The sequence below is a fragment of the Lissotriton vulgaris genome, chromosome 11 (assembly GCF_964263255.1).
Source record: "Lissotriton vulgaris chromosome 11, aLisVul1.2, whole genome shotgun sequence".
Lineage (NCBI taxonomy): Eukaryota > Metazoa > Chordata > Amphibia > Caudata > Salamandridae > Lissotriton > Lissotriton vulgaris.
The window spans coordinates 92,210,210-92,237,552 of NC_141699.1; the positions used below are offsets into that span (position 1 = coordinate 92,210,210).

At 47.0% G+C, this 27,343-nt stretch overlaps 1 protein-coding gene across 4 annotated transcripts in view; it reads left to right on the top strand.

Moving 5' to 3' along the window:
- Positions 1 to 27,343, top strand: part of LOC147679019 (solute carrier family 2, facilitated glucose transporter member 11-like) — a 608,312-nt gene that overhangs the window by 91,210 nt on the left and 489,759 nt on the right. For 2 of the 4 annotated variants that reach the window (XM_086942754.1, XM_086942756.1), the window contains exon 2: positions 279 to 2,050. The exons of the other annotated variants lie outside the window; for them this stretch is intronic. In XM_086942754.1, the coding sequence (XP_086798880.1) occupies positions 2,018 to 2,050 (33 nt within the window). In that variant the 5' untranslated portion in view covers positions 279 to 2,017. The remainder of the gene's footprint in view (positions 1 to 278; positions 2,051 to 27,343) is intronic. 4 annotated transcript variants of the gene reach the window in all.

Sequence of the window (27,343 nt, forward strand, 5' to 3'; positions counted from 1 at the left end):
TAGCGATATCGCTATTTGCGAGTTCGCAATCCCGGCGCGGGTAGCCGAAAATAGCGATTTTTCTGCGATTATCGGTAATCGCTAACGGAATTTGCGATCGCGTGCGAATTGCTTTTTTTATCGCAATTCTTCATGAATTCGGATTTGCGATTTCTGAATAGCGATTCGCTTTTTTTCGCTATTACAGAATCGCAAATGCCGATTTTCATGAATATGGCGGATTGTGTTTTTGAATTGAAGTTTTTTGCAAGATATGTGATACTTGTTTATTGTTTCAGATTGCGGTGCCGGGGTGCAAGTGATGCCCTCCCTGTATGCATGGGCCCTCACCCCCCCTTTTATTATTTTAGTTTGTTATTTTTTGGAGAGTGGAACCCCAAACCCCCCCAAGCCTGGAGCCAGATTGGACGGTGGTGATGTTCTGGGGCTGATGGCAGACGGGAGCTGATGATCTATGGAGAACCAGATCAGATGGGGTTCTTCCTTGTCGAGGGGATACTGATGAAGATGGATGCCAGAGAGCTGTCATCTACATAGATGGACTGCTTCTTTCTAAGCGAAGAAGGGATCAGCAGAGTGTGCTACAATTGGAACTGTCCCCTTCAAGTGAGGCTGACTGTGAAAGCATGAGAGCTGTGTGTCTTTCACACAAGAGAACTGCTTGTGTACCCTGACAAGAGACAGTGGTGTTTTTGTTTTGCTTTTTTCACAGAAAAGAACACTTTTTTTCAGTAGAGACACTTTGCTGCAATTGGAGTAGATATTTTCTGAGCTACAGTTGGCTGCCTTGGCAGTATAATTTGCAGTTTCATTATTAGAGGTTCAAATGACACAAGCTGAATTCTTTTTAGATATTTCACCTGAGTTCTTGTTTTAAGTAATGCAGTAAGTGTAAAAAGAACAAAAAGAGAAAACCAGTTCATTATGATCTGCTTTGAATTCAATGTTTTTGAGTAGTCACTTTAACACGAGAGTTATTGATTAAGTTTTTGATTCTGTAATGCAGTTTTTACTCTTTCAAATATGGCCTACAGTCTTGTATCCTTCACTCTGACAATTTAGTTTTTAAGGTTTTGCCTTTAAATGAGACATGCAATGTTTTAATGACAATCAGATCTTCAGTTAGATTTTATTTAGTTGCTGGTTATTATACATTGATACTGCTTTTACAGTTACCAGATACAGTGCCCCAATGATAGTTTTGTTTTTCAATCATGATATTCAGTTGCTAGTTACTTTGCAATAATTCTAATTTTGCAGTTAAAAGATGCGGTCATAGCTGTGCCTTTAGTTCAGTGATTTTATTTTTGATATATGTGAATGGTGATGTTCAAGGGTCAAGGGGTGCTCTCCCTTTTTCTTCCCAGATCCATGGTATTTAGACCAATGGGGTATGATGGGTGAATCGAAGGTCAAGGGGTGGAATGTGTTGCATTTGCCATTTTAAACGTGTTAAATCATATGTTGACCTCGATTCCATGCAATGCTCTGATCTTCCATTTTGTTGCATCGCACTTCCATCTTGAGCTGCCTTGACCTGGAGTTACACTTTAGCAGTAACATAAACATGTTATTCACGTAAACCAGTACAAGCAGGTGCGAGGCATCTCGTGAGGATGCCTCGTGAGGTTATGTTGTACCTTCAGAGTGTTTTCATGCATTCCATACTTATCGCTAGAACAGAGGGAGGATGGCCGTGCCAGTCTCCAAGGCCGGAGAGTGGGAAAGGAATGTCTTTTGCCTCGACACCGCCTAAACAGAATCTGGCCAGGTCTGTCTGGGTGGGTCTGATGCAGAGATGGGGGCCAGCACTTGTGAATAGATGGGCGAGAGCACCTGCTAGAGGCTTCTCGAACAGGTTGATTTAAGCTATAAAAAGCGGGGTCTGTGGGGTGGAGCTCAGGAACTCAGTCTTGGAGTGGACGCACTCGCGGGACAACTTTGGTGCCCGAAGAGATTACTCCCTGAGCTGCCGGTCTGCGGGTTCCCGACCTGGTGTTCAGTGCTTGGCCTAGGGATGTTGAAGTCTCCGGTGCTGCAAATGAATCTGGTGAGGTGCTTTGTACATTAACTGTTTATATACCCGTATTCACAGTTTCATATTTATGTATATAGTGTGGTGTATTCATTGTTTATTGCCTTTCACTCGGTGCCTAAGACTTTCTTAGTTGCAGTGACTTATTGCCTTTGCCTACAATATTAATGAAGCTCATTTTTGCCTCCAGTGGAGTGTTGGAGTTTCTCTGTGAGTAAGTGGTGTGCATAAGTTCAGATTACGCAAGTGGGCAAAGCAATACAATGCCACAACCTTTTGAGAACATTGGGAAAAGGGACAAGGTTGCTCAATATCCCTGTTAAGTTTTGTCTTTCTCTTGAGCCACCTGAGGTTGCTATCAGGCAGGCTGCAGATATTAAAGGTATAAACACATTGGTGGGTGAACACAAACCCCTATTCCTCGTGGAAAATATTCTAGTAACTTTAGCAGTCCCCCGAAATTCCATCACACATCTCATAGCACTAATCTCAAGATTCTCATAGTCTGTGATTATCATTTTAACTGGGGAAAATGCAAGGCCTTACCGCTAACCAGATCTACTACTGCAGATATTTTTAAATATACTTTATTGCTAGTATGGAGGAACATAATCTGTTCATGTTAATCAACACGATACACCATGATATGATGAGATGGGTGGCTCTTAACTTACCACCCAAGTGACTTAAATGAACATCACTCCTCATCTTAACTATGTTTTGTGATGTTGCCCCTGAAGATCACTAAGAAAATAATGGAGGATTTATCTAATATGTTAAGTTATTCAGCGGTGGGGGGAAGAGGATAACCCTGCCTGAAAAATACACCAACTGCACACAGAATATGGAGGTTTAAGAATACTAAACTTTGAGACATACTATCGCTGTACTTTCAGTTAGCTCAAGACCGCAATTTAATGCATAATACCATAGAAAGACCAAGACGGGTCGGATAGAAAATTCACTCCAGAGTGTAACAGGCAGTTTCAGAACACTTTGCATTAAGGAGACAAGTTGAGTAGTCCACAACTATCAATTCTTGCATGTCATGTCGTCATGTCTTATGTTTGGCAGAAAGCACATAACCCACTGAAGGAAGGTAGTTGGATGCATGTGGGAGCACCACTATGGGGCAATTCTGGCATGTAAATTAGAGCCAGGGAATCCACTTGATCAGACGTTTATCACTAAAGGTGCGAAGACTATTATTCAACTTCTAAATGATGGCAAGGTTCACGGATTTGCAGAAGCGCAAATTGATTTTGGATTGAGCGGAATGCAATTTTGGTGAAATAAACATTTATTACCATGCCCCAGTAAAGTGTTAAAGCCACAGCTCATCATTCAGAATCTAGACTCTTGACATATCTGAAGATATGGAGTCCTACAATGGAGTGGTCTAAGGGCTGAACAAAACCTTAACAGACAGAACCTTCCCATACCTAGCAGTGTCCCAACTTAAAGGAGTGTCAGTCTCACAGATTACAGGTAGAATACACAGGTGTAAAACTGCTTGAACGTTTAAAGACATGATACATGTTTGCAAGAATCTAGATTGAAAAGTAAGATGCTTTGAATCATGCACTGGTGGCACTGGACACAAATATATGTCCTTCCTCTGACTGCCAGCGATGTGGCAAACTTAATTGTGGAATTGTGCACAATTCTCTGGGAGTTTCAGAGTTTTAAAATTACTGGACAGACCTATGGAGAATGGTGAAAAGTGCCTCTGACATTTCCGAGGAACTAAAAGGCCCAACAATATTGCTCCACAAGACCTCTGGATACCTGGGGGAAGATTTACAACAAAGTAACGCAGCACGGTGCAGCACGTCATTTTGCTGCGCCGTGCTGCGTTAGTTTGGAAAGCACAGAGATGCGACATATTTACAGGCATATGTCATATCTCTGTGCTTCCCCTGTGCTGGCGCACAAACTGCAGCCATGCGCCGGCACAGGCCCCCTTGCAAGGATGCCTGCATCGTGAGGAGATTGTATTTGTGCAGGAAAGGTCACCTTCCTGCACAAAAACAATCACAAGAGGCTTTTTCCTCTTTCAATGCGTGCTGTAGAATGCAGCACGCATTGAAAGTGAAAAAAACGAAGAGAAATTAAAACATTTCTCCTCGTTGCGCCTTGCTACGCCACCTCTAGGGTGGCGTAGCATTCACACGCATCTCCAGATTTACGATTTCTCGTAAATCTGGAGATGTGTCTTGTTCCATGGTTGTTGTGTGGGAACACCCTCAGCAACACCCATGGAACGCCCCTTCCACACACAGTACTGCATGTGAAGGGGCCATATTTACGAGGAGAAAAAAAGTAATGCAGGGAGGCTTTTCCTCTCCTTGGAAATATGGAGGAGCCCCCCTGCACCACCAGTACGCCACGAAAAGTGACTTAGAGGTGGCGCAGTGGGCTTGTAAATCTGCCCCCTGGTGTTCCCGCACAATATTAGCAGTGGTTTCCTATGGAAATGGTCATGGAAAAGCTTTGGATTTTACAACTACAGAAGACAGCAAACTGTATGTTGGTAGAGAAATGACAGTGATGTCATCAATAATGTTATTGAAGATGTCATCAGTGATACCATAAATGATGTCATAGAACATGGCATTAGTGATGTTATATGTGAGGTTATAAGCAGTGCATGAGAGGGCACAAGTTATAGTTAAAATATTCCTTTGTTAGGGTTCACATGGAAAGAAGGTCTTCAAATCCATCACAAAGACTAACTTGTCAGGAATATCAGTAATGTTATAGGAATATTCCTAATTCCTTCAAGGTTGAAGCTAAATCCAGTACAGTAGAAAAGAGAGGGTGGGAGATTCTCTGAACCCACTAAGTTAATTTTTGCTTTTCTAGTGCATTGTGGCACTGTATGTTTCTGGAAACAATGCTTCCTGTCTCAATAATGACTGCGAAGTGTTAGGGGGGAGTCACAAATTATATATCCCGATCTTTACTAGTTGGGCGTGGTACCATCAGAGATTATGTTTTTATAACTAGGGACTTGTTCCATCATGTAGCAGCTGGGGGAGTAACACCTAGTGGTTATCGTGATTATAACCCCTTAGAAGTGACTCTAAACCTGCCATTAGAACAACTACCTGCCATGCCAAAGGAGTACTTAGGCTTAAATGGAAAGCGATAGACATCCCCTGTGCTACAGCCAAGTTGTCAAGGCAAACTGGAGTTTGATTGTAGATCAATTGCCAACTGAAAGGTCCCCATCTATGACTGTAATCTCTTATTTTTAAATTCTCAATAGCTATATTAAATCCCTCTTTACACTCATAAGTAAACGTGCAGATAGTGCTAGTCCAAGGGGGTTCCACAGGGAATGCAGGGCTGCAAATCAAATTCTCAGGGATGCCCTAAACTCCAGGCCCAGAGATCAATATTCTATACTTAAAGTCAGGAAGATTGCCGCCAACACTGTGAGGGGAACAGCGAGCAGAACCAGGAGGGACTGTGAGTCCCAGCAGCCCGTGGGACAGAGACTCCTCTTCCCGCGCCTGGAGGCGCACTAAACACTTTGTGGGCTCCTGCAGTGCCGGATGCACGCGGGGGTGCCCAGCCAAGGGCGGACCGGTCTGCGCTCGCTAGGGACTGGAAGAGGCTGGGCAGGGCTCCAACTTCTAAGCTGTGCTGAGGTGAGTGTAGATATACCACGACATGGGGAAATGTGCAATCATAACAAGCTCCTGCCCCTATACCTCCATAGACAGCATGCTAGAAAGAGCAGTTAATATTGTCGCAAATGAGATTGAGCTAACAGAGAGGCGATTGTCCTTGGGACTGGCGGCTTCAGGGACCACCCCTCTGGCAGGGGAGGAACAAGAAGATTGTATTAACCCCTCCCCCTGATGCCAAATGCATTCAACAGTATCACTAGGCATTCACCAAATCTAGGGGGCAATTGCAACATAGAACATAACCAGGGCAATAAGGGTGATGAGGGCAATGGAGCCTTTGAAGATCACCCAGTAATGGTCAGCAACAAGGACATTTTACCAGACATGCATGTCTCCCGGAACCTAGCAATCACAGAGGCGAAAAGAAAAAGAAAACAGAGTAAACCGACCAGCTCTAAGAGGAAACAACCCCCCGCTTAAAACAACAACGCACAGCCCTGAGGTGCCCCCTGCGATCCTAGCGATTGTGATTGTGGAGACTGCTGATTTGATTGTCGACTTAACTTTATCAGAAACATTAAATCATTCTACTTTTACTCTTTCGGACCTACTTTGGGACAACAGCCATTAGCCATCGCCTGCCGCCACAAGCCCTGACACCAGCGTCGGTCTCCCCCCGCAGCCGCCAGGACACCGCAGCGCGTCCTCCGTGAGGAGGGACTACATCCCCCAATCCTTTGCGGCTAGACACCGCTCCCAGCCATCACTGTGTGCCCGGTGGCGCTTAAAAACAACGGTGAACCTCTGCGCCGCGGGAAGCGCGCAGGAGCGCGCCGGGAGAAGCCCGGGACAAGGACGGACCGTCTGAGGCCGTCGCGGGCCGGAGGAGGCCGGGCTCGGCCACCCCTCTAACGTGTGCTCAATCCAGGCGAGAGAAATTGTTTGTGGACTGGGCTGTTAACACTGTTTTCTGAACCAATTGCAGGTACTTGTTTTGTTTCCACCCAGGCACCTTATATTCAGTGGCCATGGCACAATGATCGGGGAAGGGGAGGAAGACAGTGTTGAACACAATAGGGGGCAGCATTACTGGGACACTAGACAACTTTATTACCAGAGCAGCGATTGTCTTAGAACGCGAAATAGCCCTCACTGAAAAACGGTTATCCTTGGAATCCCTTCGCTCGAAGCTGTCCTCACTGGGCAACATTAAGAATGCTGTAACACTAGACCAGGCAACCAGAGATATAGCGGGGCTAGTTTGCCAGAAGTGAGCACAGGATCAGCTGGGTGTAACAACATCTTCCCTGTGAACATCACGTTAGGCAGCAGTATATCATCTGAAGAAAGTGGGCCTGCTGAAATAAGTTCTACCAGGGACCCAGTCGATCCCACACCAAAAATCCTTGTAACATGCCCCAAACAACCCGGGAAAAGAAAGAGGGATGGGGGACGACAAAAGGGCAGACGTCCAAAGGTAACCAAAACATCTAACATAGTGGCAAACTTAATTCCCCCTGTAAATTCTTCATTAGCTAATGCCCTCAATGCTCCGCAGAGCGTACCCACAATAACCATCTCTAATGCCACCCTACAGCCACCTAAACGCCCTACATCAGTATCACATATCTCTGAAGGCCTCGTACCACAAGTGGAACAGATATTAAAATCATTCATGCTTCCACTCATAGAGACTGAAGGCAATAAATGAGAAACTGTGAAAGTTACAAAAGGCTACCTTAGATAACACACATACTTTGGAAAGCCTGTCAGCCGCTCACAAACTAGGGGCCTTGTCTCACACCCCATAAAACACACAGAGTCCAATAAAAGTCGATTACCGATGTCCCGTCCAATTCCTACTACTGTAGTTGAGGAGCAATACAACCTAATTAATAAGGAGTATAGCACAGAGGTTGAAAGAACTAAAATCATGGGAGATATAGGAAAAGAATGCGCTGAGGGGACAAACAGAAAATATTGGAAAAATAGCACTGTACCATTAACACAGGTTGAGGGAAATCTAAACATAGATAAGACAACTAGAAGTGTGGAAAACCTTCCCGTTATTGACTTACACCCACAATCCACTCCACTGGTGAACGTATTGGGAAATGTACCACCTCTAGCTGAGGGAGTCAAAGAGGAATACAGTCAACTCATAAATAAGGTAACCCACTGGTTGTCTCGCAACACTGTAGAAGGACATCTGGCCGTGTATAATGTTATCATGGTCCGTCGAGTATCCTGGCTGGGAAGTTCTAGAAAATCGAGAACGGGAGACTGTATAGTGATACATTTTAACAGTCCCGCGCCAGTAGAAAGGATATGCAGGGAAGTGGAGATAGGTACAGCTTCCAGGGGCCAAGGTATAGAGATACTACAACTGGGTTTCTTTTACGGGAGGGTGACCAGAGGTCGACCTGATAACTGGAACACGGGTCAACACGATAGGCAAACCCACTACAGAGATCAATCGAGGCTGGGCCCCCTATCCATGAGACAAAATGTGGACCACACCTGGGGTGGACAAAGCTATTCCCCATTTCCAGTGGGCCCAAATAGATACGCAGCTCTCTCTGGTCTTAATGACTGTGACTGACTGCGTGGGAAACAAGAAATAATAATCCCTGAAAATAGCAGTACTTCACCCGTTGATTGGTATCTCCCAGATTACAGCCCAGCATCGGAGTCTCTGTCTGTGGAGCCAATTCTGAAAAAAAACGTTCCCACCCAAGGAGTATGGCCACGGGAAGAAAACCTACCTGAGAACATAATGGTTGTTTCCCCTGGGGGGCACATTGATGATTCTATGGGCAATAAGTACACCCAGGATCACAACGTGCTCTCTTGGAACATCGCGGGGCTGGCGGGAAAGGTCTCCGACCCCCTATGGGTGCAGTTCGCCAGCCACTTCTCGATAATATGTCTTCAAGAGACGTGGCTTGTTAACTGCAATATTTCGCTGGTGGGGTATAGAGCTTTTTCTGTCCCAGCAATTTGAGCCAACAGTGGCAGAGCAATGGGAGGCTTGGCAATCTTTATTTCCCTGGCCTTAAGATGTATCATCAGGGTCATTCCTTTTGAAAACAGAAATATACAGGCTGTCTCCTTGGGGCAAAAAGACAGTAACCTTTATGTGATACATTTTTACAATGCCGTCCATAAAGAAGGGCAAAGAAAACAATGGTCCTTGACATAGAAATTGACGGTTACAATAATTATAGGCAACACTGTGCACTATAATGACCACAGAAAAGTCCAGACGGATTTATAATTTATTCAATAACCCTGAATTGAAGGTGTGCGGTCGGAGGCCCATTCAATTAGAAAGTAGATTGTGCATCATGGTGGCGGCGATCTGGAATTTTGCGGAGGGTGAGGGGTAGGCTCCAATTGGGAGCGCGGTATAGATGTGGAGCCTACCCCTCACCCTCCGCAAAATTCCAGATCGCCGCCACCATGATGCACAATCTACTTTCTAATTGAACGGGCCTCCGACCGCACACCTTCAATTCAGGGTGGTTGGTTTAACGCCTCAGCCAACTGTGGCAGCTAGCTGTGAATCAGCCCTCCCCGACCAACCGGACACAGCGCAGCAGACCTGCCGTTCTTGCGCTGATGTAACTAATCCCCCATCAATTCCTCATCAAAATACTCCCTTACCACTCACCAGGCTTTATTTCAGGCAGACAATGGTTGTCCTGATGATGATCCACTACCTCTGACTGGATCGAAACGCCGTCGACATGATATGTGGGCTTAACACTAGTTCACTATTATGTGCCTTAATTTGTTTTGTTCCCCACATATGTGAAGCAAGTGCATTGTAAAGTTTCTCCTTCTTGCTCCACTTTTTTACATGCCTGAAACACCCTATATGTTTGTATTGTTTTAATGTATGTATAGCATTGTGGATACAGGATTGTGTCCCACTGTTTTACTGTTTTCTTCAAATTAATATACTTAACTATTGAATAAATTATAAGTCCGGCTGGACTTTTCTGTGGTCATTATAGTGCACACAGTGTTGCCTATAATTATTGTAACCGTCAATTTCTATGTCAAGGACCATTGTTTTCTTTGCAATAGATACCCCAGGTCCTTGCCTACCTAGTGGGTTCCCTTGTTTTTTATAATAGTCCATAAAGAAGGGGGCTGTGGGATTACCGAGTTGAATAACTTTGTTGAACAGCGCTGTGGCCTTTTTAGGAAGAACTTGATTATTGCAGGAGATTTTAACGTGCACCCATGCGGCGACTCTAGGCATAACGATATAGGGACACTAGGCTGTCCGCTGATATCGGGACTTCATTTTGAGCATTCCAAACAGGGAAATGTACTCATTGATATGCTTAATAAGTTCGATCTATCCTCCGCAATGAGTTATGCTTCTCCGCTCAGTAAACAAAGGGAACCGACCTTTAAAGGTAGAGGAGGCAGATCATTTATATACCATATACTGCTTTCCAGAACCACCTTATCTCTCCTACAGGGTTTCTCAATAGTCCAAAGTATACATAGTATACTCTGTCTCTGTGATGAATCATCCTCCAAAATCCTGGCACATTTTTCAGTCTTTTGTAAATTGTATAAAGTACCCAGGTCAAAATTTGTATTACCGACGCTTGAAAACCAGGGTTTTTACCACCATAGGCCTGCACAATACTCTATTTGAGTGCTCCTAAACCCTTATGTGACTTTTTCATTGGTTGCATTCTTAACAAATGCACTTTATTGGCTATACTAAATTGCTGTTTAGGCATATGTATTGTAGATAGGAGGACACATTGAATGACTATGATAACTTGAATTATGTCCCTGTTTTTCAATTTTTTCCCCCTTTTTATGAATTCTAACCAAATTTGAAATGAAACTACTGATAGCATCAATATTGTATTTTATCTTTTTTCTCAATTTTATGATTATATTTATAATCGAATAGATAACGTATGAAGGTGCAAATTCAAGTGCTGTCAACCTGACAATTCTGCACTTTATGTTTTCCTACATTATCTTCTTAGAATTTTAGTAGCTTGTTTACCCTATATAAAAGCATAGGGATATATTTTTGTTTTTTCAATGATTTCCCTGCATAGGCTCACTTTTAAACTCTCTAGTGTAGCGGACTGTTAGACCTGTCAGCCCTAGGGTGGTCTTAACTTGTTTTTTTGTCCTTTTCGCCTTATTTTTTCCACCGTCTTTTGTTGGACCTAGGTCTCTGGCTGCCTTACCACTGCCAATCAGGGCTGGGACGCAGGTGCTCTCTTCCAACAACATGGCTGCCACAGGCCGCTGCTACTGCAGAGTGGCCATTGAATATACGCACTAGTAGTTAGGAGCAGGCTGGGACATCCTGATACATTATCTCTGCCAACCTGCCTGTTTGTTCCATAGCCCAACATGTGGAACCTTCCAGCCCTGGGAGGGGTTATGCTTTGCCGCCTTTACAGGAGGGTCACCTGATCTAGGGGTCTAAGAGGAAAGGAGGGAAACTGAACTAGTCAGTTGGGGCACCACTGGACCCTGGGGGAACCTCTGCCGGAGTATAGGCGGTTGGGCCTAGGGGAGAAACCCCACTGGGACTGACTGAGCTTAGGCCCTGCTGTACCCAAGATAGATGAGGGACTCTTCCAGCCTGCTGATTTTGCCCAGTGAGGGAGAAACCCAGGGAACCAACTCCAGTGTGCTGCAGGGAACCATCCTGCCTCTGAAGCCTGCCAGCTTAACCCCCATGTTACCCCTTGAACCTGCACTGAGACCTGCTATGTAAACTTCCCCCTGAGACAAGCGCTGCACTGAAGTAGTGGACTGCCTGCTGTGAGCACTGCTAGGGGATCAACCAGGTAATCAGTGTTGTACCACCTAAGCGCTTTATTGAGAGAACTGTGCTGCTGGCGATGTGCCCCTGAAGCGTGAGAGGAGAGGCGCCGCTCGAGATACCTGCTGCGACCCCCGAAGCTTGGGAGGACCACTGCAGTAGCGGGGAAGGCCGCACTGGGCCGGAGAAGGCCGCACTGGGCCTGCGACATCAGCGCGGGCAGCGTCAGCTGACTGGGGCACCGGCCGTATCATCAACTGCGCCCCCTGTAAGCCACACTGCTATTAGCGGGCACGGCCACGCCCACCAGAAGCCGCATTTCTATTGGTTCCTGGGGCTGGCTCCCCCATAAGACCGCGATCGATTGGGACGGGCCTAAGGGGGAGCCAAGAGGGGTTCTGCTACCGGAGGAAGCCTTATGTGTGACTTCTCCCCAGCAACGCCAGGAAGACATCCGCCCCTGCCCAGCCAGAGTACAGAGAGGAGCGGGCCGACTGGGGCAGGGGTGCCCTTTGTCGGTCAGAACTGCCCCTGTGAGTTGTGGGGCTTTGGGGCTTACGCTCTGGGAAGGACCCTTTCAGGTAGCAATTGAAGAGTTCCTAGGAGCTGCTGGTGTCCCAAGGAGACTACCAACCAGCCCCCTCACAAAGACCTGCCTTGGCAATACCGAATACTGGACAAGTATTAACCCTACGTCACATGAGCCGAGTTGTTACTGTTATTCCTATAATACTCGCCTGCATAGGAAATCTTGCCCTTATTAGGAGGGAAGCCTAATGAATGTTGTGCCTGTTACTCTGATGTCCCCCTGATTTTGGAAATGTTTTAGTGCTATATTCCCACTTCTCAAAGTGTTGCCTCACTGCGGAAATACAGTGGAGATGTTACCTGCATTAATGTTACATAAGAGAAGTTGCCTATGATGTCCCCGAATACTAAAAGTGTTATTGTTATGTGATTGATGTTTGAGAGATGGTTACTCAATCTGCCTAGTACATAAGAAGTGTTACCTGTCTGAGCTAAAGAAATGAGATAAAGAGTCTTGATTTAAATACAACCTGGTGTGGTGTCAAGTTATTGGGTGTGCATTCTTGAGTCGTGTGGGTGTGTCCTGCACCACTGCTTTACACATTGCCTTCGGGAGCCTACCTGCCTCGCGCCGAGCTACCATGTCGGAATTGATGACCCCAGTTCTAACACGGACCCTTAGAGGTTTTTGTTAGCAGAGATGTTTTATAGTTGGTTGCACATTCTACCTTATTCTACTTTGCTATTATTTTCAATCTATGTACTTAGCACTTTGGAATTTGTAGGAACGTTAATATGCAGTTTTATGTATGATGTATTGTTGTCTGCAATTGCACTTTTATGATTTCATTTAAACTCAAATAAAGGTTATGATGATAAGGTCTGGCAAGTACTGCCTCCATCTCTTTGCTATCTACTTCTGATTCACTCTCTAGTTTAGAGTGGCCATTAGTATTAAATGGTTTGGATTTTATAATCCTACCAGAAAGTTCAGATCTGTTAACAGACTTTTGGCAGCGATACCCGGAGCTCAACACGCAAGAGCTCATCCGGTTTGTGGCTTTTTGTGCAGGAATAACTTCTGGCATTCACCTTCTGACTTAAGCTTTTGCGCGCCGGGACACTCCATGGAGTAGTTGTGCACGCTATAAATTGCTTTCATCATCATGAACATTGGCAGGCAAGTTGGCAGGCAAGAAGAGAAGGAACGCCAAAATTAGGAATTGCGCTATTAATTTCCCTCTAAATATTTTGCATGAATATATGATATAGAAACTAATGATAGAAAATATACCTATCACAAAAAACATTGTTATGGTGCGAATACACATTTAACTAAAATTACAAATGATATTATGCTTTGCAGAATATCTCAAACTGATAATGAGCACTCAATGAAATGTAAGCTGTGAGGGGGTTAAAAGCAGCAACCGAACCAGAAAAATCAGTCCCCTTTCACACACTTCTACTACAGAGTTACCATTATGTTTAGAGGAAAGAGGAGGCAAGTAAAGCTGTGAGGGCCAAATCAGACAACATTCATGTAATGTGCAAATTCTTGAAAATTCTTGGATTCTAAAACTTTAGGTCAGTGTTCTAAAGTGAGTTATTGGTGGGGGAAAATGTAGGTCTGCCACTGGCAATAAGGCCACTAACACATGGAAGGACTCAGCAAAGGTCTTAGAAAATTATTCCTATGCTCAATCCTTGGTAACGTGGCTTCAGGCGGACAGGCTTAACTTCAAAGACAGGTATGTAAAGTATTTAAAACACAATTGAATTGAATAAGACACAACACAAATTAAAAGTCCAGCACCAATTTATAAACATAGGAAACATTTTTATATTTAAAATGACACCAGAATGACAAAAATCCAATGTAGGGAACCGGAGATATGAATTTTCAAAGATTTATTAAAATATAGCACTTGGAAGATTATAGCACCATATTGTGATACCTGCTCGCGATAGACCCGGCCAAAGTTTCAGGCAGGGCGCGATGAAGCTCTGAGCGGCTACAGCACGCAGAAGGTCCTGGTTTTAGTTTCTACCTTCACACTTAGAAACTTCTCTGGAGCTTTTCATCTCGAGGCCCCTTGAGGCTCCCAACCAGTCTGGATTCGGTGAGGGTTAGCCGGATTGACCTGTGACAAGGTCCCGGTCAACTTCCCTGGAGCAGCCTTAGAAAATCCTTCAAGATCGCTTCAGTGGGGCAACCCAGGAATCCAGGCCGGCAAGCAATGGAAGGCAGGCGGCTTGGCGTTCGCAGTTGCTCCCGGTCACCTTTTCTACAAGCAGACACTTTTCTGGAGCTTTTCTTGAGGGGTCTCTTGATGCTCCTCATGTAGCCGGATCCGGTGAGGGTTCGCCGGCTTCAGCTTTCTTCTAGTCCCGGTCAAACTCTGGAAGATCGACCTATGGAGCTTTTAGCAGGACTAACCTGGTTGGATTGGCCACCTCACGGTTGAAGGCAGGCTGTCTGGCGAGCCAGGTTGAGACGGTCCCTCTATGGAGCTTTTTTTCAAAGTTGCTCTAAAGTTCTCCAAACTTTTGAATTTTTTCCTGAAGTTCCTCAAGGGGTCTCAAAGTGTTTCAAACTCACTCCACGGGTCCGGAAGCTCAAAGATGGTCCTTGAAAGTTGTGGACTTTAGTTCCCGCAATCCACTGGTACAAAACACTTACAAATCCACTGGTGGTTCTCCAAGGTGTGGATTAATTTAGTGATGTTCCAAATGAGCTCTTTTAACCTTTAGCTTTCAGGGAGTCAAGTCAAGTCAAGTCAGAAATTTATATAGCACGCTACATACCCAGAGGGTCTCAAGGCGCTTGAGGAAGGGATGGGAATTACTTGTCGAATATCCAGGTTTTAAGTTGCTTTCTGAATGCTAGGTGGTTCTGTGTGAGACGTAGGTGAGTGGGGAGTGAGTTCCAGGTTTTAGCTGCGAGGTAGGAGAAGGATCTGCCTCCCATGGTGGTTTTATTGATGCGAGGAATGGTAGCAAGGGCTTGGTTGGAAGATCGTAGCTGGCGAGGGGGGGTGTAGAAGGAAAGTCGTGTGTTGAGGCATTCGGGTCCAAGTTCGTAGAGTGCTTTGTGCGCGTGGGTTAGGAGGCGGAAAGTAATCCTCTTATTGACGGGGAGCCAGTGGAGGTTTGTAGGAGAGTAGGGTCTGCTATCCTATGGTCACCCCAAATTTTTGCTTTTTGCTTCACTGGTTTCTGACTTAATGTGGCTGTGGGCCTGCTAATCAGACCCACAGCCTGCTGTTCTCTCTCTAAATTACTGCCAATGCACTCTAGGTGCATTACGAATTGGAACTGGTTCACCTTATGAGCCCCTGTATAAGTGCACCCTAGGTGCCCAGGGCATAGGTGCATCCAAGGCCTACCAGGGGCTGCAGCATGTATTGTGCCACCCCTGGCCTGGCCTCCATATTTGACACAACTGGCTGATCGCTCAGCTGGGGTAAGTCGGTGTAACCACCTCTTACTTAGGTACAGTATGTCTGTGCCTAACCCTAAACTGGACACATATGTTCCTATCAGCCACTCCTATGGAGGGCCTCATCAATCCTGGAGGCAGAGTGCTTGGAAATATGTGAGATGGTGCTCTGGCATGAGCTGAGCCTGTCTGCAGCTGTCGGGAACCACTCCCTAAGCTGTTCCGGGATATTGCCATACCATATACTCTTAAGTGCATTATAATCCTCGCGGTTATTTGCTATCTTTGGTTTGGCTTTATCAAAACATGTCGAGTAAGGTGTCATACGAATTGGAATACTATCCCCTCGCCAATTCTGGCGACGGGGATAGCATTCCACCCTTCTAGAGGGACACGACATGTGTGTAGCCTTAACCCCGGTTAAAGTTAAACAGAGCCTCAGCATCACAAAATGGACGCTGCCACCACAGACACAAGTCTGGCCTCCTGCTGCTGACCGAAACTCGGCAGATGGTGGCCTGGACAAAGGGTTTCCTGCCTTGGGAGGTGCGAGCACCACCCCAGACAGGATTTTGTGTATTGGGTAGGACAGGGCTGAATAGAATCAGACATGCCCGGGGCACACAAGCTGTCCCCGTGCATAGGCCAGTCCAAACCGGTTCTGGGGCCTTCCAGCCCCAGTCCTGGCGAGGAGCTGGACAAAGGAAAGGGGGTGTAACCGCCCCCCTTCCTGGTTCCTCCCAGAGGAGGGACCTAGTAGATGATCCACCCCTCAGATTGGGAATAAGAGCGGGAGCAGTGCCATTGCACAGCAGATCATCCTGAAATCAACTTTAAACAAAGAAGAAGACTGGACTTCGACATTCTGCTGCACAGAAGACTGAAGAGAATCTCCCTTGTGGCCTAGGAGTGGCCACCCTGTGAACACAGGTACCAACCAGCGACCCGACGTCTGCTTTGCCGCCGCCTCCCGCCGGAGACCGAGCCCAGAGCCCGACAAGAACCAGACTCCCAGACCTCTTAGAGCCCGATCCACAGTCCCTGCAAAGAAGGGACCCGTGGAGGCACCGAGTGACGTGGGACCGGACCTCTTGGAAGACACTCGAACAGCTGACTGCGCAGCTTCTGAGACACCCTCGACGTTGTGCTTTGGGGATTGAGAACCCCCACCACGGAGCAGCCCTTGCACCGAAGATCAGCCCTCCAGCATCTCCACGATCTGCGTGGGGCCCTTTTGCATTGTGCCACTCGACGCGCCATCCCGGCCACTAGCCACGTGGTCAGCGGCCATCTTGGCGACGAACCCGAAGATTTACACAGCAAGTCTGGTTGCTCCAGACCTACCCAAGCTCCTGTAAAAAGGAGCACCCGCTCTGACCTTGCTGGTCCGAGTGTTATGCATCTTTCACCTTCTGCCTGGCTTGCCTTTGCCAAGGCCTGTTTGCTCCGATCGAGGTGCCGACACCGCCAACAGCGAGAAGCCTGCGTGGGACAGCTTGTGACCGACTCCTGGACGTCCTCGACCCCGGGTATCCACGTGGCTGCAGAAAGAAGCTACCCGACAACGCCTGTTTGCACCCGACATCGCCTGGTTCCAATCTGGTTCCACGGTAGTCACTGGCTAGTGACTTTGAACATTGTCCCCTCTGATTTCAGGTCTTCACATCTTCAGATCCACCCTTGGATCCATCGGAACTCTTCTCATCGAGCCGCCTGCAGCATCTTCAGCTCCAAGCACCATCGACCAGCGTGACGAAACCCGACACTACTTCGACCCTGTGCACCCGCTTCCTGTGGGTGAGGTAACTCAGCTCCGCCGGTGCTCCTGCACTGGTACACATCCCAAGGGCCTGTGTTTTAAGTTTCAGCTCCGTAGGTCACTCGGAAGGTTCCTAACTTTCTAACTTTGTGCTTTTTACGCACCATAGACTTTGTATTGAAAAGTGCGTGCACTTTGAACACTGCACCCGAGTCCCGTGGGCCTTTCCCGACTTAGTTAATTCCAGTCTCGAATAGCTCCAGCGATTCCCAAGGCCCTAGGCCTCTTCACTTTCCTATTGGTATCTCTTATACCACTTTCTTAGTATATGGTTTAGGTGGCCCCTAGGGCTCATCCATATTGTGCAACTTTTGTGTATTTTAAACTGTCTTGTGATTTAACGCTTGTGCTTCTGTGCTCATAAAGAGTCCAGGGGATTTTATAGTTAATAAATCAATATATATTTTCAATATATATCTGTGTGGTGTCCCTTTCATTTGGTATTCAAGGGGGTTGTGTATGGTATAACAGCTGGCTTCACATGCCTTTCAGAGTTTAGCCTAAGACTGCTTTGTCCACGTTACCACTAGGATAACTGGTCTACAAGGTTGAATTACAACCATCATCATAAGGGTTGCTTGGCATGGTACAAAGTGATCACTAGAACTAGTGAGCATTATATACCAGGCCAACTTCTCACAAGGTTTTTCAGGTGGTTAGAGATATGGTCTTTACGCGGGATATCTAGTATGAGTCTGGCTGATGCGTTCTGGATGCGTTGGAGTTTTTTCTGGAGTTTTGCGGTGATACCGGCGTATCGGGTGTTTCCGTAGTCCAGGCGACTTGTAACCAGTGCATAAGTGACTGTTTTTCTGGTTTCGGTAGGGATCCAGCTAAATGTTTTTTTGAGCATGCGGAGGATGTTGAAGCATGAAGATGAGACTGCGTTGACTTGTCTGTTCATAGAGAGTGAGGAGTCCAGGATGATGCCCAGGTTCCGTGCGTGGTCCGTCGGGATGGGTGCTTTTCCAAGGGCCTCTGGCCACCAAGAGTCGTCCCAAGCGGAGGGGGAGGTGCCTAAGATAAGGACTTCTGTTTTGTCTGAGTTCAGTTTCAGACGGCTGTGCTTCATCCACTCTGCTACTTCTTTCATACCTTCATGTAGGTTGGTTTTGGCGAAGTTGGGGTCTTTGGTGAGTGATAGGATCAGTTGGGTGTCATCTGCGTAGGATATGATGTTGAGGTTGTGTTGGCGAGCGATGGTCGCGAGGGGGCTCATGTATACGTTGAAGAGGGTGGGGCTGAGTGAGGAACCTTGGGGTACGCCGCAGATGACTTCAGTGGCCTCGGACTTGAATGGTGGGAGGCGGACCCTCTGGGTTCTTCCGGTGAGGATTGAGGTGATCCATTCCAGTGCTTTTCCTTGGATCCCGATGTTTTTGAGGCGCTGTAGAAGAGTGCTATGGCAGACTGTGTCGAAGGCTGCGGAGAGGTCTAGGAGGATGAGGGCGACTGTGTCTCCATTGTCCAGTAGAGTTCGAATGTCATCTGTTGCTGCGATGAGGGCGGTCTCCGTGCTGTGCTTGGCTCGGAAGCCGGACTGAGAGGAGTCGAGGGATTTGTTGCTTTCGAGGAAGGCGGCGAGCTGGTTATTGACGGCTTTCTCGATGACTTTGGCCGGGAATGGAAGGAGCGAGATGGGGCAGTAGTTTTTGAGTTCGGTGGGGTCTGCTGTGGGTTTTTTCAAAAGGGCGCTGAGTTCGGCGTGTTTCCAGCTTTCCGGGAAGGTGGCGGAGTTGAGGGAGCAGTTGATGACGTCTCGGAGGTGTGGTGCTATGATGGAGTCTGCTTTGTTGAAGATGTGGTGAGGACATGGGTCTGTGGGGGATCCTGAGTGGATGGAGTTCATCAGGCGGATGGTGTCCTCGGTGGAGATTGGGTTCCAGTCGTTAAGGATGTTCGAGGGGGGTGAAGGTACGGCAGGAGATTGGGTGGGATGGTCTCCGAGTTGGTTGTCGAGGCTGTTGTGGATGTCTGCGATTTTGTTGTGGAAGAAAGAGGCTAGGGAGTCGCAGAGGGTTTGAGAGGGGGTGATATCATTGGAGTTTGCTGAGGGGTTGGTGAATTCTTTGACGATGTTGAATAGTTCCTTGCTGTTGTGGGCGTTGTTGTCTAGTCGGTCTTTGAATGCGGCTTTCTTGGCAGTCCGGATTAGTTGGTGGTGTATGCGGGTGGCGTTTTTGAAGGCGTCCCTGGTGCTGGTGTTTGGGTCTTTTTTCCAGGCCTTCTCGAGGGAGCGGCAGAGTTTCTTCGATTTCTTAAGATCATCGTTGAACCAGGAGGCGTTTTTGCTGCCAAGTTTGATTTGACGTTTTTTCGGTGGTGCTAGGGTGTCGGCGCTGTTGGATAGCCATTGGGTGAGGTTAATCGCTGCTTGGTCGGTGTTTGAGGAGTGGGCAGGGGGGTTTTGAAGAAGCGATGAGGAGATCTGGTCGATGGTGATTTTGTTCCAGTTTCTTCGTAGAGTAGGTTGAGGTTGGTTGTGAGTTGTGGTCTTATTGTAGATAAAGTGTACGCAGCTGTGGTCCGTCCAATGTAGAGTTGTGGTGTGGCTGAAGGAGACATGTTTTCTGGAGGTGAAGATAGGGTAGAGTGTGTGACCTGCGATGTGGGTGGGCGTAGTGACAAGTTGTTTGAGTCCGAGGTTGGCGAGATTGTCCCGAAGGGAGGTGGTGTTGCTGTCGTTGCTCTTTTCCAAGTGAAAGTTGAGGTCTCCCAGTAGGATGTATTCTTCGGAGGGGAGGGCGTGTGGGGTGATGAAGTCAGTGATAACGTCGCTGAATTTTGCACGGGGTCCTGGAGGTCTGTAGAGGAGAGTGCCTCTGAGTGTGGTCTTGGGGTCGGTGTGGATCTGGAAGTGAAGGTGTTCGGCGCTAGCGAGGTTGACGTCTGAGCTGGTTGAGATGCGGATGGAGTTCTTATGGACGATAGCGATGCCTCCTCCTGTTTGGTCGGTGCGGTCCTTACGGATGATTTTGTATCCTTCTGGGATGGCAATGGTGATGTCTGGGGCTGATGAGGCGTTCATCCATGTTTCTGTTAGGAAGGCGACGTCGGGAGAGATGGTGTCTAGTAGATTCCAAAGTTCGATGGCGTGTCTGTGGACTGAGCGGGTGTTGAGCAGGATGCATTTTAGGTAGTTGGAGTCAGATCTCTGTTTTGTGTCCGTGGATGAGGAGTTGATCTTGCTGCCGTCGAACTTGCAGGAGTTGCATGAGAAGGGGCCATGGGCGTGTCCAGGAGTGGCTTGGACGCAGTGGGGGAGTCGGCCGGGGTTAAGGGCTAGGAGGGTGGTGGCATTGTAGGTAATGTGGGGGAGGTGGGTGGTACGAGGACCAGGGGGTCTGGCGCTGGGCGCGGTCCAGGCGCGGATGGGCGTAGACGGGCTTACCTTTGGCGCACCTTCGGCGCGAATGGGGCGCGGTCGCTGCGCGTGGACGCTGCGCGTTAAAGCTACTGTCATATATAGATAGTGGAGGGGGGCGGAGCGTGGGAGGGGCTGCTGGGAGGCAGGGAGCGGGGAGGAGACACGGTCCACGAGTGACCAACACAAAATGGACGGGCGAAAACGAAACTGTGACTACAGTCAAAGCGTCAATAAAGTAAATAAATAAACAATCAATGCTGCGCAAAATACAATGGAAAGATTCTCATAAAAAAACGATACCAGGCGCTATGTTCCCCTCTAGGCACTCAGGGAATGCAGGCGACGTCGGAGCGCGCTCACCCAGGCAGGCAAAGGGTGTTAGGAGCAGTGGCTGGGGCAGGCAGTCGGCAGAACCAGCAAACTGTGCAGGAGGAGTGGAACAATCAGCTAGGAGATCGAGGCTGGGAGCGTGGGGGAGCGACCACAGTGGAGCTAGTCCAGCTGGTCACAGAGGGGTGTAGGGAGGATCGGGCTGCTTTGCTTGTGGGTGGGATGGGCTGCTGGGAGGCGGGGAGCGGGGAGGAGACACGGTCCACGAGTGACCAACACAAAATGGACGGGCGAAAACGAAACTGTGACTACAGTCAAAGCGTCAGTAAAGTAAATAAATAAACAATCAATGCTGCGCAAAATACAATGGAAAGATTCTCATAAAAAAACGATACCAGGCGCTATGTTCCCCTCTAGGCACTCAGGGAATGCAGGCGACGTCGGAGCGCGCTCACCCAGGCAGGCAAAGGGTGTTAGGAGCAGTGGCTGGGGCAGGCAGTCGGCAGAACCAGCAAACTGTGCAGGAGGAGTGGAACAATCAGCTAGGAGATCGAGGCTGGGAGCGTGGGGGAGCGACCACAGTGGAGCTAGTCCAGCTCTTTAGTTCTTGTTCAGCAAGATAATCCACAGGACTGTAGTTTCACATGGTGTAGTCTTCAGAGGTCAGGCCTGAGGAATCTTTGCACAGCAAAACTTCTCAACAGGGCACTTCTTGCTTCAGCAAGTTTCAAGCAGCAGATCTGGAGGGCTCTGTCCCTCTCAGATACTTATTCCAAGTTCTCTGGGTCAAGCAGGAGGTCACTTCTGGCCAATCGGAGCAGGGTAACTCCTCCAAGATAGGATCGCATCCTGTAGAGTGTGGCAATATTTTGTCCCAGAGTGCATCAAATCTTCTAAATCCATAATGGCTGATTTTCCAGCACGGAGGTAAGAGCTGGCTAAACACACCTCTGCGTTGGCTAATTTACTTAGCCTCTCCCCCCTGCATCTGCTCATACCTTCATTGATCCTGCCATCTGCCTAAGGTGGGAAGTTCAGAGTTATAAATGACACCGTTCTCTGCTCTCCTCTTTGAAGAACATAGCTTACGACTCCTACCCCTGGCCTTGCATTCATAGAGAACAGCAAACTACCCTGCCAGCAGAGCTGGCTGACACCAGGGGCTCTTTATCATTTCTTCAAGGCACTCTGGCTAATCCACTTAACTCTGACCAATCAGGGCAGACCACTGGAAGGCTGAATCTGGACTTAAAAACAAGAAAGTCTTAGAACTTCTTGTATGTACACTTTAGGAGAAATTCAACAATATCATATAGTTGAATGTATTAATGCCATTCAGGGAAATCATTGAATGCCACTTCTAGCCCTCTCCTATCAGGAGTTATTAATCAATAACTTCCTACCATGTTAACCTATGTAGCAGGGGATTTGCAATGGTAAAAAGGACTTGGGCCATTTTTCCAGCACCAAGACTTACAAAAACATATTTAATACATACTTTGCTTATATACAGGACCCCCACCCCAAGTGCAACTAGGGGAGACTTTAGGGGTTTTGATTCTGTAGAAATATTGCAGATCCTCTCTCCACAGTGCTCCTAGCATCAAAGTCAAATTTGAGCAGCACTTTACCACAATGTGGGGAGTAAAATGTGACATTTCACTTTACCCAGGCATATAAAAACGAATTTTATAAGGGTGTACCTTATAAATACCTGGTCCCCCACCCCTGGGATACCTAGGGGAGGCCCTGGAGGTCTCTAATATGCCAAAACATTGTAGGTCATCAATTTTTAAGTGCCCCAAACACCAAGGTAGAGTTTGGGCACAATTTACTTTTTAAAAGTAGTCCTGGCAATCAGGGCTGTTTTTAAACTGACCTCAAGCTTCAACAGTGCACACATGGAAGTGCAGAAAAAGGCTGCTGGCCTCTAACCTACCATGCCCCAGGGTACTGGGGACTTCTAGGTAGTTTCAATCCCCCTGCCCTATTATATACTAGGGGCCTACACGGGAGGTCATGCCAATCACAGGGGCAACCCACCATACCATGGTGTACCCTAGAGTATGTTATGTTATGTTATATTTATTTGTGCCATGGACAGCTACTCAGTAGAGTGTCCCGGCGCATGCTGCGGAAAAGGAAACTAAAGCCAAGCAATAGCTAGAAAAGAAGGGTTTTTAATTTTTTCTTAAAGATCATAGGATCCAGGTTGCCACGCAATGCCAATGGCAGTGCGTTCCAGGCCAGGCCAGCTTTCAGAACAAAAGAGCTCCCGCCAAGCCTTTGGTGGGTGAACCTAGGGGTCTGCATCAGAAGTTCAGAGGAGGAACGCAGCTGTCTCCTGGGTTATAGAAAGTAAATCTCTTCTATAGGTAGATAGGTCCTAAGCCATTGAAGGCCCTATGGGCAATGGTCAGCATTTTACATTTTATTCAAGACTCCACTGCGAGCCAGTGCAGGGTGCGCAAATGTGCGTGCACACTACACCTATTTGACAGACCCAGTAGGAGTCTAGCTGTCAAGTTTTGGACTACTTACAGTTTCTTTAGGAGGTAGCCAGGGATACCCATCAAGAGTGCATTAGCATAGTCCAGGCGGGACAAGCTCAAGGCACGGACCACCGTTTTTCCAGCAGGTCTTGGAAGAAGAGGAAGGAACTTCCTAACACTTTGAAAGTGCCAAAACAAGTCCCAGTCAGCTTCTTGACCTGTGTTGAAAAGTTCAAATTTTCATTGAACCAAATGCCCAGATTTTTATCAGCATTTCTCCCTGAACTAGGCAGGGGGAAGCCAGGGGGCCACAGCCTCTCTCTGAAGTCGGCAGGAAATGAGCATACAAGAGAACCTCAGACTCCCCTTCATTACACTTCAGCTGTGCCTGTGCAAGCCGGTGAAAAACAGAGGAAAGGCAATGTTGCGCAGCAAGGACTGAGACATCATCCCTACCCATGAGAACAGAAGCTGAGTGCCAGCAGCTTAGGCCATCACCTTAGCCTCTAATGATTCCACTAGATAAACCAACGGAGTAACATAAATGTTAAAAAGAAGGGGGCTAAGGGATGACCTATGTGGGACACCAGTGGCCACCTGCTGAGGCACTGAGGCATATGGAGGAAGCCAGACCTGTTGTGACCGGCCTTCCAAGAAGGATCTGATCCAATGCAGCACAGACCCGGGTATGCCTATCTCCGAGAGGCGATCAAGGAGCAAGGAGTGGGGCACAGTATTGAATGCCGCCGAGAGATCTCGCATAACTGGAGCTGCTCTTCCGCCGGCATCCAAACACTCCTGGATTGCCTCTGACACCTCTAGCAATGCTGATTCTGTTCAATATGATGGCCGGAAACCAGATTGTGCCGGGTGAAGCAGAGCCAATACCTCCACATAATTGGTAAGTTGATTTGTGACCACCTTCTCACAGAGATTGGGCGGTAGTTACTGGGTAGCAATGGCTCAAGAGATGGCTTCTTTAGAAGAGGAAGAATTAATGATTGCTTCCAAGACACCGGGACAACGGCTTCGCGAAGAGACATGTTAACCATTGAATTACCTTTAGGATTAATGATGTCCACAACAGCAGCCAGGAGTCTGGCAGCACAAGGGTCATTTAGTGTACCCGACTTCAAAGCCTTAAGGATTTTAAGTGAGCAGGAAGGATCTATTAACATAAAAGTGGAGAGCGAATTGGCAGGGCCGGCAGCCAATTGGCCCAACAGGGTGACTGTAAACACCCTGGGAGGGGCCGCAAAAATATCTTGTATACTGCATATTTTGCCCTAAAAAACATAGAGAGAATGTTGCACCAGTACTCCGAAACTGGTGCAACATGAGCCTGAGCACTGGAGGACATAAACCTTTGCACAATTGCAAAAATGTCTTTTGTAGTTGTTTTAACTGTATACTAATGTGTCTCATTCAGCATAGCACTGGCCCTGGACCTGGTTAGGCAGAGCCCAGGGTCGGTCAGAGTCAGTTTCCACCAGTACCATTCAGCAAAAAGTCGGGGGGAGCCCATGGCACAGGATGACTTTGCAACAGTCAGATATTGGAATGCAAAAATCCTGACTGATTGATGTACACACATCTTTTTTTGCTCATTGTATACAAATATCTGGTTCTGATCATAGCATGTACAGTTTCGGGTTACTCCATTGTATGAAACTCCTGCTAAACACGTGGTATGGAATAAGCCTGGAAAATATATAGCATGAAAATGTCTTGGATAAGACCTAGTCTTCCTACAGCATGGTTAATTCAGTAAAGTGCATAAACATATAGTTTTTTTCATACTTAGCACACATCCTTGGTTGAGTTCCCAATGTATGATTTCTAGAGTATTCATGCTGTGCACAAATCATTATAGATTATTTGTGTAGAGTGCATTGGGTAATTGTGAGTATGCAGGAATATTTCTCAAGTAATACTTAATAGGCATGAATTCCAGATAATTATTAGTAGATATATATTCTGTCTGATTCCTGCTATGCACAAATTTAGGCTCATAGATATATGCAGTTAAGAATACTAAATATATGCTTACCTCTCTATATTTACCTTCATAATATTGTGGCAGTGGATGTTCTCATGGGGATATTTATGCAACACAATATTTAAAACTTGACTTTCTAGTTCAATACGGTACAAACACACATCTTAGCATCTTACACTTCAGTCTCCTGCAATATTTTCTGCTGCATTCTCAAGAAACTGTGGTCACTCTCTCTGGCTACCTTGTTTGCAATTCGGAATTTTCCAACATACCTCAGTACCTGAGCCATGTCCCAATGATTGGAGACCTGCCAAGGTGGTCAGTGCAGGTCAATCTGGGAATGAGCATGATGACAACACCACGTGGTTAGCTATGGTGGCTTGCATTGAGGACTCATTTGCAGGAGCTCTGGAGTTGTGTGTCCAATCTGCCCTCCGAGCTGCTGGCAAGCTCATAAGTCCTTATCTCAAGTCAACACAAGAGGACCGAACTGTGGGACAGTGACCTGCATAAAATCAATTCTTCAATACCAGTAAATACTACAGCTTCATCCCTAGATGCCATCTTATCAGATCAGGGAATATATACACATGCAATTCATTATTAGGAGACTTTAACTGCAGTCATTGAAACAGTAGTACTGAGAAAACTGAAAAAAATAAAATCTTAAAGGAGTCAAAAGAGCTGAATTTAGAAAATAAGACTCTTAGACCTTGATTGCGTGTCTGGTCCATGGACAGCCAAAGTCTGGGGGGAGGGGCAATAAGGGTGCAGCGGCGGTGGTCTCACGACTGCCTTATTACAATAGGGGCGGTGGGACCACCATTGCCCTGCAGCAGCTGCCAGGATATCACTGTTCCGTGGCAGTATTGCGGCGGTCAGGAGGCAGTATTATGCTTGGCAGGACCATGGGGAAGAGGAAACAAAGGGGGCAGTACATGGCCCCCTTGTGCCTCTGCGCCATGTGGATGCACAAAGGGGGGCACAACATGTGCCCCCCTGAGTGTATACACACCAATTCATGCACGGCATGAACTTTACATTCTATGCCATGCAGGAACTGTTTTTGCTGTTCTCATTGCGGTGCCCATTTTCAGGGCACCCTCATGGGAATGCAAAAAAAGCCCCCCAGACAGGAGGGAACTACTAATCTGGCAGATTGCCTGACCGCAGCTTTAGCAGTGCGGAGGCAGGATGGACTCGCCCCAGCACCGCCAAAATCATAATCATGCCCTTACAGTAACAAGAGCACTTATGGCACAGAAAAGTCTTACCTGTGCTTTTAGCAAAACTGAGGAATAATAGAAAGAAATACAACGAACATATTTTTGAAACCAGGTCCTCCAATTTCAAAAGGGAAAGGGAGTAGGCAAAGCAAATGACTTAAAATTCTGTTCCAGATAGTGAAGAATTCTACACCACTGTTAGAGGGAAACACCACCCGCTCCATAGAAACATATGAGAAGTTCTCCACCTTCTTAGAGCAGAAAGTGAAACAATAGAAATCTCCCCAAGACTCAACACAGCAGTCAATGAATGAATTAACACCATCCTAAAATCCTAAAATGAAACACCAATTGATCATATATCAGAGAAGTACCCAAATCAGATCAGTGATACACCATTGCCATATGCAAACCATCCTCTCATTTGCTTGAACCCATCTAAATGTCTTAATGAGATGAACTCTTCCGTTACGCTTTCTGGAACAAATCTAATCAAAATTAACTTCAGCAGTTGCCTAAAATAAGGCAGCTTTCTCCCTTTTAAATACCCAAGCATGTGCCATGAAGTTCTAAACAACTTTTGCCTAGTGTCCAGCTTTACCCATCCTTGTGAAACTGCAAAAAACCTGCATAGAGTTTCAATTCA